A 13,079-nucleotide genomic window follows, 5' to 3' on the forward strand; every position below is an offset into this window, starting at 1 on the left:
AATTTCTTGACATTAATGAAAAAGTAATTGTTTGTCTGGCAGATTATTTCACTTACAACATGGGAAAATGTCTTGTTATAAATGAAATAATCTGGCAAACTAACAATTACTTTTTCATCAAAATTAATGAATTAATCACTTAAAATAAGTGTGAATTTCTTGCTGAAAAGATTTATATAAGTTAGATAGATCTTATTCTAAGTGTATTAAGACATTTGCACTATAAATTAGACAAAAATACTTCTTAAGATTTTGTATTTTTGAAGTGTGGATAGCAAAAGGTGCTTAATATAATTGATATTTTTTTCACATAATTTGAACCGGGTGAAGCTAAAAATGAGGGGGTTTTATCATAAAAGCAAGATGTTTATATTTTTGTACAGTTTTGGCTTAATTACTGATTTGACTGTGTTATTCTTTCACCAGATTACCTTTTTTTGTCTGTTTACTCCAGTTAACGATTAATCGATTACTAAATTAGTTGACTATTATTTCAAGAATCGATTAATCACAATTAATCTGATTAATCGTTTCAGCCCTAAGTATAATCACTCTGCTCTGCACCACACCTGCATCACAGTATTTTATAAAACTAAGCTCTAAAGCATGAAAAGCCATCTTCTAGATTAGATTTCTCTGATTTGTACCTCAGAGCGTTTTGCAGACAGCTAACTGACCTCAACAGCAGCTCTTAATCCTGTTGTTTTTTGTTTTCTGTTGCTGTAATATTAAATAAATGCCATTCATGTAACCCAGTGGCTGCATACAGTATCAGGATGCTGTATGCGCAGATGATTGAATGCGTGTTTGTGTATCTCTGTCCTTTTTTGTTTGTTTTTTTGCCCTCTCTATTTCTCATCAGATCTGGGACAGTCCATATTTTACACAACAACCTGCCTTCTTCCCTTCCTCAGCGACGATATTCTCAGCACTTTGCCCTATACAATGATCTCCACCTTAGCCACATTCCCCCCCTTCCTCCATAAAGACATCATCGAGTACCTGAGCACCTCTTTCCTCCCCATGGCGATACGTGAGTACGACCTAAAGACGGAGGATTTCAAAAATCATTCACATCCCGTCGTTTTTAAACTTTAAGCAAATAGAAAATACTGAAAATAAACATTTGAAGCAAACAGAAAATAGTCTGAACAGTGCAGTGATTCATCAAAGATTATTTCCGTTTCTGCCTTTTTGTTTTACTTAAACTAATTTTGACATCAGGCAAATAAATAAATAATAAAAAGAAGTTTTTAATCGACTATTTGAGATAAGTAATTTCTACCTAAACTTGTTTTAATTCAGCCACATTAAAAGGTTTTAGAACATGAATGAACTTTTTAGACACTGAATTTATAGCATCATATTTTTATCTTGTTCAATTATTTATACAATTAAAAAAAAAAATTAAATTCACTTTCAAAATTTGCCTGCAACTTCTTGATGAGTTCATCATATTTGAATTTTAACTATTTTCTTATCTGTTGATTATTTCTTTTTTTAGTTAACCAATTAATAATTGGATAGCAAAATGTACCAAAGTGGATTTTTTTTTTTTTTAAAGAATTTGAACCAGGTGAAGCTAAAACTACGTCACTTGAGGAGTTCTAGATAGAACATTTTAACAGATAAATACGATTTTTCTTATCTGAAATGCAAAATTTATATTTTTTTACACACTTTTGGCTTTCAAATGGCCTTTTTTAAGAGTCTGAATAACTAAATTATCGATTACTAAATTAGTTGACGATTATTTCCATAATCGATTAATCATGATTAATGTGATTAATCGTTTCAGCCCTACATTAAAATGCAAAAGAAAAACAAGTTTAACTATAGGTTAAGCAGATTCAGTTCACCATGTACAAATATAATGTGTAATAGTGTCTTTGTATCATAAAAGTGATATTTTAAGTATGTCCTTCTGTGTGCAGTGGGATCAACTCGGAGGGAGGGCGGAGTGCCTGCCTACGTCAACCTGTCGGCCTCATCAATGCTCATGATCGCAATGCAGTACACCTCAAACCCAGGTAACTGCCATGTTGGCTAGTTTGAAAACTGCACAGTTAAGTGCTCCTTTATCTGTTTACTTTAGAGCACAATCTCTGCCTTGTTCCAGTTTATCACTGTCAGCTGTTGGAGTGCCTAATGAAGCACAAACAGGAAGTGTGGAAGGTAAACAAAGCACTCCCTTTCCCATCTGAAGCAGACATCTGTGTAAAGATGATCCTTATTATTCTCATTTGGTAAAACAAACTCTGTCACAGAACAAAAAGTTCATTTCTGCTACTCATACATGCAAATTGTTAGATTTAATGTGTGTGGAAACATATCTTGAATTTGTGATTAATCATTTCACCAGAACTGAAATGATTAATCAGATTAATTACTTTCATTGGAAGAATAGTGCATTTAAAAGATTATTTTAAATTGCAATCCAATGCACAAAAACACATTATTCCAGGTTTAAAAGGCATAAAAGTGTCTGGAAAATAAATAACACACAAAATACACAACCTAGTCAAATTTTAGGCCATTTCAACCAACACAGTCAATGTTACGCAAACATAAAATCCAGACAAGACAAAACAATATCAAAGAGCAATGGAGGGTTACTTACATATTAAATAAAAATAAAAATATTTTTCCATTACTTCTGCAACCAGTTTTACGGAAGGAAGAGCAATAACTCTGAGCTGATATTAAACATTGCTTTGTGAATCCAGGATATAAATATAAATAACTTAACTAACAGGACACAAAATTGTTGTGAAAAATGTAGAATATTTAGAATAGGTTTCAGTTTCTCATACTTCAACAGAAATCATTCAGAAATTTTACTGAAAACCTTTCATCAGAAGAGTGAATAAATAAATTTGAATGATTTCTGGAAAAAGAAAAATCTAAAAAACACACTAATTTGTTAATGTTTGGGTCACTCTAATGCTCTCTGGTATACCTGCAGCATAAACCAAATTCAGTTTGAACTTGAGAAAATAAAAGTTAAAACAATACAAAAACAAAATAATATTTTCTTTGTGCGTCCATTACTCTTTACCTAAAGCGGAAACATAAAGCTTTTTGTAAACATTTTCTGTTTTAGGACCTGCTTTATGTCATATCTTACGGCCCATCCCAAGTAAAACCTCCAGCTGTGCAAATGCTGTTTCACTACTGGCCCAATCTGAAGCCACCAGGAGCCATCAGCGAATACAGAGGGCTGCAGTACACAGGTTTGATTCCCTGGAGGCCATATTTGCTATTTTAGATGTGAACAAACTGATTCAGTATTCAATAATCAAAATTTTCATTTGTTCAGCCTGGAATCCTATCCACTGTCAACACATCGAGTGCCATAATGCTATCAACAAACCTGCAGTCAAGGTAACAAAAAAAATCTGTCGCATATCTCACTAGGGCTGAAATGATTAATCACAATTAATTTGAATAATCATCAACTAATTTAGTAATTGATTAATTGTTAACTAGAGTATGCAGATTATAAAAAAGGCCATTCAGTTAAAAATAAAAAGCCACATTTATAATAGTAATTAGAAATGTGGCTGAAGTGGTTATATGAAAACTCTGCAGAATGAGCTAATTTCTTTTTTGATCAGATTAATCGATTAATCATCAGAATAATTGATAGTAAAGATTATTTTATGATGATTAATCAATTAATCGGAAAAAGTTTTGGCAGATTCTACAGATGTTTTATTTAACCACTTAAGCCTTTTTATATAACATTATAAAATTAAAAGATGCACATAAAAACAATTCAGTTAATTTTTCAAATAATAAGACAAACATTTTATTGCCCAAAAGCTAGTAACATAGCAATGCTTTAATGAATTTGATCCAGGTGAAGCTAAAACTATGACGCTTAAGGAGTTTTAGGTAAAACATATTTATAGACAAAGGTGTTTTTATCTTAAATTAAAAAATTATGCTTATTTTGTTCAATTTTGGCATAATTACTGTTGTGAATATGTTTTTTTTTAGCAAATAGCTTTTTTTTTTAGTCTGTGTACTACAGTTAATGATTAACCGGTTACTAAATTTAAATCTAGGCTAAAAACCTTTTGAACCATATTAAATTAAACATTGACCAACATATTCAATGTCTATCAGTTAATCATGATTAATCCGATTAATCATTTCAGCCCTAATCAAATAGAATAACCGTTTACTAAAAATAATCATTAGTTACAGCCCTATGTTTCACCACTTACAATGATAAATTAGCTCCTGTGTATTTAAGGTTTATTTTCACCTTTTGTTGTCCTCTCAGTAAACACATGAGGCGGTGGCAACAACCGCTTTTCTCCACTCAAAGCTCACAGATTCTCTGCTTTATCATCCCCGCCTGCCTTGACTCAACTGTGCTCCAAACTGACAAATAGAGTTGGAATGGGGCAGCAGGGATGGGGGCTGGATTTCAATTACCGGGAGCAGGAAGGCGGCATGGGGGAGGGGGCCTTAATTGGAAGCGGTGACCCTGTGCAGCCCTGGAGGACAGGGTGGCATCCAGTGAGCACAGTAAATTACAGTGCACCATCTGAACATTGAGGCCAGCAGCGTTTAGCACAGACTCAGGCACAGCATATGCACACAGCCATTGTTATTGAGCTTTAAGGAGCAGGTAAATGTGTCCTGGTGTTTTATTTACACGATCTGTTTAGTGCGGTAGGACTGAAACGATTAATCGGATTAATTGTGATGAGTCGATTAATCGCATACGTACTAAAAAAAGCAGATTGCTGAAAGAACAACATACTCAGAGCAGAAATTAAGCCAGAACTATACAAAAATATGTACATTTTGTATTTAAGACAAAAAAAAAGACGTACATAAACTCCTCAAGTGGCATTTTTTGATTCACTCGGTTCAAATTCTGTAACATTTCTCTATTAAGCACCTTTTGCTATGCAATTATTAATTGGTTGATACAAAAAATAACCAACCGGTCAGTATTAATGTTAAGTCAAGCAGAAAGAGCTGAACTTTTTATATGTTGATGTTAAGAGTGTTTTTGTAGCTGCAGATTTGCCATAAAGGATCCACTTAATGAGCACTATGTTGGTGTTATTTAGGCAAAACTGGGTTCATTTTCTTATTTTAAAGAATGAAATGAATTATTTGTTTGTTTGAATCACTTAATGTACTTCTAATATTGTATAAAAAAGACTTAATTAAAAAGATCTGCACAGTGTACCAATTGTTTTATCTGATTAATTGATAGAATAATCGATTAATCGATGAGTAAAATAATTGTAGGTTGCAGCCTTACATGGGGAAATTTTAATTTCACCATAAAATTATTAGGATTTAAAGATCCAATTTTCTAAACATTTAAATAAGGCTGCACAATATCAAGGAGACATGAAAAGGGATACTTGTGAAAATGAAACTGGAGATTTTTAATGTACATTTTCCAGAGTCTTTTCTTATTTTTCCTTCTTTGCATTTGTCCAGCAGATCTTTGTTATTTTTAGCATTTCCAAGACCAGAAATATGCATCATACTTGGTCATTAAAATCAAAAAAAGTCTATAAAATGGGCTAAAATATATATAGAATATGCACGGATGACAATTGAAACTTAATGTCTGGTCAAATATTGCGTCTAAGAAGTACTTTCACTGCAAAACCCCAAAATATTACCAAGTATTTTAATCCGGGCATTATCATAAAACAATTAAATCCTCTAGGACCGAACTTGAAAAGTGGGCATTATGCTACTAACGTTTAGCTTTCGTCAACAACTCATAGGTGAAATTGAGAGCGTTACGCAACGTAAATAATCAACTGGCCGCAACATGATGCACATAACTTAACCAACCTTCGAGGAAGGTAATTTCCCTTGAGGAATTTTAATAACAGAGGAACTTGGCAGTAGTAGTACACATGAAATAAGACAAATGTATAAATAACTTTTAAGCAACATATAGGAGCTTGATTTAAGTAAAAAAAAACCTTTATATTGATGAAAAAATACTAGTTTTAAGTTAAATAATCCACCAGTGGACCAAGACATTTTTCCAATATTGTAAGTTAAAATATCTTGCTCCGTTGGTAGATTATTTCACAAATGACTAGCACTTCTTAATCAATATTAAGGAATTATTGACTTAAAACAAGCTCTTATAGGTTGCTGAAAAGGAACTTGTAAGTTGGTTTAGTCTAATTTGAAGTGTACTCAGATAGTTACACTGGAAATTAGACCAAAAATACTTAAGTAAGATTTTCTGTCTTTTCAGTGTTGTAATTGTGATATGGTTCAAATGATAATGACGACTCAATATTTAAACATTTTATAAACATTATGCCTAAAATTTCCACTTTCAACAACAATAGAAATCTGTCATCTCGTGAATAAATTGTCTGTATTAGAGCTGGAAATCCACACAGCCACTGTATTTGTGACTCTTACAGATGTGCATAGACCCGACTCTCTCTGTAGCGCTGGGAGACAAGCCGCCACCTCTTTATTTATGCGAAGAGTGCAGCCAGAGGATCGCTGGGTATGCATCTGCTTCACCTCTTTTCTCCAAAACAAACACACAATCATTGCAAACTCACATCTCCTGTTGCCTGCAGGCTCATTGTTCCTGTCTCCACCTCAGCCAAAGCACAAAGCCAGGGTTATGTAATTCCCCTGTGCCGCTAATGAGATCATCATCACAGAAAAACGTGCACTTGTTCCTCATTTCTCCAGAATGTAGACGATTATAATTACATGGCTTTGCAGGATGCTTAGCAGTGCTTATGCTCTGTCGGGAAGCTGAATTTGTTGTGTTTAAGTCTGTGCAGCATTTCACCTCTAAATCATGCAACGTTTTGTTATTTCTATGACCTTTGCAGAGATCATCCTGAATGGCTTGTTGATGTCCTATTGCCACAAGGTGAGCATGTACAACAAATAAACAGTTTAAGATGGATTACTCATGCATAGCAACGGTTTTCCATACAAAACACTGCAGCCAGTATGCCGTATTAAAGCCTTGTTCACTGCTGCCTCAAACTGTTTTAAGGTTATTTCTTTGGGCCTTTCAGTAAAAACATTATTTGCCCCCTGACAAATTTCTTTTTTGTGTGTTTTCATAAAGAAATTTTAGTACTAGACAGACACCTTGAGTTAGTAGATAAAAAAAATTGCAGTTTTCACATGATTAAATCTTTTACGAGAAGCAAACCTCTCCAGCTATCTAAAAATCTTCTTAAAGTATGTAACTTTTATTAAAAGATATGTTACGTATTTATTAAAACTGTCACCATGTTGTGACAGTTAGTTATGAGACAGATAATCTGTGAAACGATCGATGTCTTCCCTCTTCCCACAAAAAACAACCAATCAGAGCCAGAAGGAGTGTCTTAGCGCTGTCAAGCATCCTCATGTATGCGCTAATCAATGTGCTAAAGTTGGAGAAACATCCTAGCATTACAGTAAAACAGTTTATCCGCCGTCATCAGTGGCTATGCTAACTAGCCTTAGCATTCTCTACAATCTGTGGTAGTGTCTGCCTAGGGAGGGAAAGGAGCAGCGCTGCACAGAGAGTGATTGACAGTGCTAAGACCCGCCTCCTGGCTCTAATTGGTTGTTTCTAGTTTGCACTAGGAGAAGATACGTTATCTGTCAGCACATTTCAATAAATATGTTAAAAAATATGTAAAAGATGATACAAAATGTAATAAAATGTGAAACATTAGATGAGGACAGATTCCTCATTTCATCACCGAGAGCTAAAACAATTTAAATACATAATTAGACAAAGAAATATATAAATATATATCTGTTGCAACAAAGGTTCAAATGATTGGCTTTACATTTTAAGATAATCTGTTATTACATTTTAACCCCTTTAGATTTCCCAACATTTGTGTTGCACTTAAGAGAAATGAAGTTTAAAGTGTGACAATAAAAAAAGAGGCAATATGAAATGAAAATTTGTTTCCATTTATTAATCATGTTTTTAATGTTTAGAATTGATCTGTCATGACATGAAAATATTTGTGTTTTCTAGTTTTTCATCATTCTTTATTTTCTTTGCAGCAGAGATATCTGCCATTTGTCAAAAGAAGGTAAGCTTAATATTCTTTATATTCACCGTGATCTGTGTTAATACATCTTGCTGTATTTTTTTCTATGCAGATAAAGCCATATATTTACAGAAGTTGTATTTAAGGACACATTAACTTGTCTCCTCTCGCTGCTGGGCATTAAATCACGCTTCCTGTTTACAGTCACTTAGAATTACCAAATAATTTGTATTTGCTAAATGCCAGAATAATGACAAAGAGAAGGCTTTTTAATTGCTTTCCTCTATATACATTGGGATTAAGAAATTTGTGATGTCATAACTTGACATCATTGATAGCTGTTAGCTTAATTCACAACATTTGAGTTGAATGGAGAAACATATACGGGCAACTACAGATGCTACTTCTGCATGAACATCTGTCTGTTCTTGGGGAATTAAATGCTAATTTTTTTAATCCTTTTTTTCTTTTCAGCAGATGTTCCTGTTTTTGTTATATCTTATAAATATGACTAAGAATAATAATGTAAAAAAATCAAAATAATCTATCATCTGACACAAAACCATGTTAAAATGTAGTTATGTTTTTGTTAAATTCAACATATTAAGAAAAATTTTGCCCTTTATGTTATGTAAAGACCTATTTGATACAAGAGAAAACTTAAGTTTTTAAGAAACCTTTTCATTAGTCATTGCACAAGATCAATTAACTTTAGATTAACTCGTTAACTTGCATCCCTAATTTAGATAGGTTAACGTTTGCAGCCTTTTGTTGATATTAGCTTATCAATCTATTTAATTTAATTACATCTATGTAAATGTGTTCAAGACATTTTCTTATCTAAAATTATTTTATTCTGGACTAAGAAAGCAGCACACCCCATTTCAAACGCAGCTGCTGCTACTGGGCCGTGATGTTTATTTGCTCTTGCTGAATGCTCTGCCACAGGCTAAGTGCTCCCTGCTGGTTTCCACGGAGACTCAGGTCTCAGGTAATCCTGTCAGGCCCATGTTGTCTGTGGAAACAGCTGGGCTCCGCCCTGGTTTGTTTGTTCAGCACCATGTAATCCACATCCTTCCTTGATCACTCTGAGGAATTAGATTTACACCTACGCTGTTGTTATTAAACGGGAACTCTACCTAAAAATACAACATGCGGCCTGCACTGCAAAAACACAAAACCTTACCAAGTATTTTTGGTCTAGTTTCTAGTGCAAATACTTTAGTACACTTGAAATAAGACACAACTAACTTGCAAGAAACATTTCATCAAGAAAAAGGAGCTTGTTTTAAGTAATTAATTCCTTAATATTGATGAAAAAGTACTAGTTGCACTAGCAGGTTATTGACATATAGCAAGACATTTTTTCCCATGTTAGAAGTGAAATAATCTGCCAATACTGAGAAATTATTGACTTAAAAGAGGCTCCAATATTGTGGTGAAAGGTTGCTTGTAAGTTAGTTTTGCCTTCTTTCAAGTATGCTAAGGTATTTGCACTAGAAAGTAAACAAAAAAATACTTTTAGGATGTTTTCCCACCTGATAGTCTGTTAGGCTTGGTTAGAATGGAAACCAAAATTGCAATGTTTGTTATATTTTCAGCTGGTGCAGTTCACCGTCACACTGCACTGTGTCAAACGAACCAAACCTTTTGAAAAACCTGTTCCCCTTCTCGCCTGTAGTGGCGCTGCAGTAAGAACCACTGAAGGAAACTACATGAAAACCTCTGAAGAAGACACTGAGTAGCCGCATCTTCCTTCTTCACAAAATGTAAACAAAAATGGAGTAGCGTCAGATTGTAGCGGTTGTATGATCTTTCTTTTGTCTTTAGTAAAAACTACGAGCCCTTTCTCCCACTAGCGATAGGTTTTGTATATATAGTACAGGCACATTACAACTATTACTCGATTAGCTTAGCTAATTTAGCCTCTTCTGCTATCTAAGAAGTATATTATACATGTACTTACTCTGCCGGTCACCAGAACCTTGTTATTCACACGAAGTGTTCGTACGTCCTTTACAAAGCCGTTGAAACACTGATTGTATGCGTCTTGGTGTTCATTAAATAGTTGATTATATCGAAGTATGAGATCGGAGGCAGCTTGTCCACATCGTCCGACATGTTTTCCTTCTCCGTCTCATGCAGATCGATCCAGACGGCAGCCATTTTGTCCATGTATCTTTCTCTCGCACATTGGTCAACAGATCACACATATTTTCTTTTTGTTGGTCTGGAAGCCATCATGAGTTCATTATGCATTGCTCATGCACATGCCTTCTAAGATGACGCGGATAACTTCCGGTTTAGTCTTGTTCACTTCCTGCTTACAGAGTGGCCTCCAGTCCACTTGGATCCACATTCGAACATAGTTCGAATAGTTTACTTTAATCGACCAGACCAGAGTTTGCTTTTTTGTTCTGCATTAGAGTTCGATGTTTAAACCAATGGGACTTTCTAGACAAACTTTGATTAAAGCGGACCCAACAGGGCTCAGATTTTGTGTTTCTGTGTGTCGCTGATGAATGTTTTGTCGTTGAACGCTGAATGAAGCTGCTCTCCATCACATGACGGATGTGTTAATTTGATCGGCAGCAGTGTATTCCTCTAATGGTGCCAGATAAGAGGCTGATCAGATTACCATGCCTCCCTTTTTATTTTTAGAAACCTCCAGCAACTGACATGTGCTGTTTTCTCACTTTGATGTGCACAGGTTTCCAATCAGAGAGTAGTGAGCTGATTAAAAAAAAACGTGGTTGTTCACATCAGAAATAAACAGTCTTTGCCTCTTCCTCCTCCCACTCCTCCTTTTCCTCGCAGAACTGCAGCTCTCATGTCAGGAGGGCCGTGGTCACCTGCTTCTCAGCCGGCTGCTGCGAGCGCCATGGCAACAGGCCCGTCCGCTACTGCAAGCGTTGCCATGTCAACCACCACAGCAGCGAGGTGGGGGCTGCGGCGGAGACCCATCTATACCAGACCTCGCCCCCCCCTATCAACACGCGGGAGTGCGGTGCGGAGGAGCTGGTGTGCACGGTGGAAGCTGTCATTAGGTAAAAACGCAGATCTGCTGCGGTTCTGTAATGTGAAATCATGGGGATGCGTTTTGTTTTCACTCCTCTTCCTCTCTTTAAATGCGTCCAGCCTTCTGAAGGAGGCAGAAATCTATGCAGAGCAGCGTGAGTTTGAGCTGAACAGGCGTCGTCAGATGGGCCTGTCCGCCTCCCACCACTCCCTGGACAACATCGAGTTTGACAACAAGGAGGACGACCAGCACGACCAGCGGCTCCTCAGTCAGTTCGGTATCTGGTTCCTGGTGTGTGTCATCAGCAAGGGAGGGAGGGGCGATCACAAATAAAGATAAAATCTCTGATTTTTTTCCATACCAGATCCGATTTTTATAAATTTTTTCTTCTCAAAACTACAAATGGCAGAAAATATTTTCAAAAAGTGGTTTTCAATTCAACTATCCCTTTTGTGTGTTGTACAACGGTTTATTAGTCCCAGGCTGCAACTAATGATTATTTTAGTAATCGATTATTTGAATTATTAATTGATTAATCGGATAACAAATATTGGCATATTTTTCATGTTACCACTTAAGCTCATTCTACAATAATATTAGAAATACATTTAAAAACACTTTTGAATAAACATTTTAACACCTAAAGTGCAATAACAGCATTCCTTTAGTGAATGTTTGATCATTTGTAGCAAAGGATGCATCTGCAGGTAAAAATACTTCAAAAAGTTCAAACCTTTCTGCTTGACTTAATATCAATACAGTGTGGAGCTGATATGTTTGTGTTTTGGATTAAACAATTAATTGGATAGCAAAAGATGTTACATTTTTACAGAATTTGGACTGGGTGACACTAAAACTATCCCACTTGAGTTGTTTTTTTATTTTTGCACATATTTTTGGCTTAATTACTCCTTGGACTGTGTTCTTCTTTCAGCAAATGGCCTTTCTTAGAGTCTGCATACTGCAGTTAACGATTAATCAATTACTAAATTAGTTGACGATTATTTCAATGATTGATTAATCACAATTAATCTGATTAATTGTTTCAGCCCAGAACCAGAAATCAGGGGTAGAGTTAGAGCAACTTGACGTGAACAGCTGTCTGTGTAGTTCATTCTTCAAAATATACTCACTTGTTTCCACAATCACTTCAAAATTCTACCAGTGATAATAATTTGATTCTGATATGTTAAAATACTCAGTATTTCCTTATCTGTAAAACTTGTAAAACTCAAAAGATGCTGAGCATTCCTTATTTTAATTTGTTGGGGTTTTATTTAGTCTGAGTTCTCATAAAAAGAACAACTTCACTCCTAATATGACTTTATTCTGGTAGTATTATGACTTTATTGTAATTTTATTTCCAGAATAAAAATAAAATTGTAGCTTGGCCTTGATATTCTGTCAGAGTTAACCTGAATTCAATGTCCTTACAAATAAAAGCTGCAAAACATTCTTGTCAAACAAGATGGCCGCCGTGGGTGAGCTGACATTGTTCTGAAATATGGAAACGCAAGGGGTGGGTGAAAAAACAAACCCATATTTTCCAAAAATTCAATCTACAAAACCAAAATTTTGATTAATCAATTATTTGATTGAATTTGATTAATTCCCTAGCCCTTGATCCAGAGTTACCTGCTCTGACTGGTTCTTATTGTGTGTTCAGGTGAGCCTGTGCACGCCCAATGAGATCACGCCTACGGAGAGCCTGGCGCGGCTCGTCAGCATGGTCTTCCAGTGGTTTCACTCCACTGCCTACATGATGGACGATGAAGTGGGAAGCCTGGTGGAGAAGCTGAAGCCACAGTTTGTCACAAAATGGCTGAAGACGGTGTGTGAAGTGCGCTTTGACGTCATGGTCATGTGTCTGCTGCCTAAACCGGTCGAGTTTGCCAGGGTAGGGTCAACACTAATGATCTTCATCATCATCTTGCATTCACTGCAAAAACAAAATCTTACCAAGTATTTTTGTCTGGTTTCCAGTCCAGATCTTAGTACACTTGAAGCAATATAGCACTAAT

The 13,079-nt window shown here is 35.5% G+C and overlaps 1 protein-coding gene across 7 annotated transcripts in view; it reads left to right on the forward strand.

Moving 5' to 3' along the window:
* The window catches only part of unc79 (unc-79 homolog, NALCN channel complex subunit), a 61,932-nt gene that overhangs the window by 11,418 nt on the left and 37,435 nt on the right, over positions 1–13,079 (forward strand). For 6 of the 7 annotated variants that reach the window (XM_023352962.1, XM_023352963.1, XM_023352965.1 and 3 more), the window contains exons 4-14: positions 863–1,033; positions 1,935–2,030; positions 2,120–2,175; positions 3,104–3,233; positions 3,320–3,384; positions 6,435–6,523; positions 6,864–6,904; positions 8,053–8,081; positions 10,857–11,086; positions 11,178–11,349; positions 12,725–12,955. In XM_023352962.1, coding sequence (XP_023208730.1) covers positions 863–1,033; positions 1,935–2,030; positions 2,120–2,175; positions 3,104–3,233; positions 3,320–3,384; positions 6,435–6,523; positions 6,864–6,904; positions 8,053–8,081; positions 10,857–11,086; positions 11,178–11,349; positions 12,725–12,955 — 1,310 coding nt within the window. The remainder of the gene's footprint in view (positions 1–862; positions 1,034–1,934; positions 2,031–2,119; positions 2,176–3,103; positions 3,234–3,319; positions 3,385–6,434; positions 6,524–6,863; positions 6,905–8,052; positions 8,082–10,856; positions 11,087–11,177; positions 11,350–12,724; positions 12,956–13,079) is intronic. The other variant, XM_023352961.1, reaches the window with a different exon arrangement.

The sequence above is a fragment of the Xiphophorus maculatus genome, chromosome 19 (assembly GCF_002775205.1).
Source record: "Xiphophorus maculatus strain JP 163 A chromosome 19, X_maculatus-5.0-male, whole genome shotgun sequence".
Taxonomy (NCBI): domain Eukaryota; kingdom Metazoa; phylum Chordata; class Actinopteri; order Cyprinodontiformes; family Poeciliidae; genus Xiphophorus; species Xiphophorus maculatus.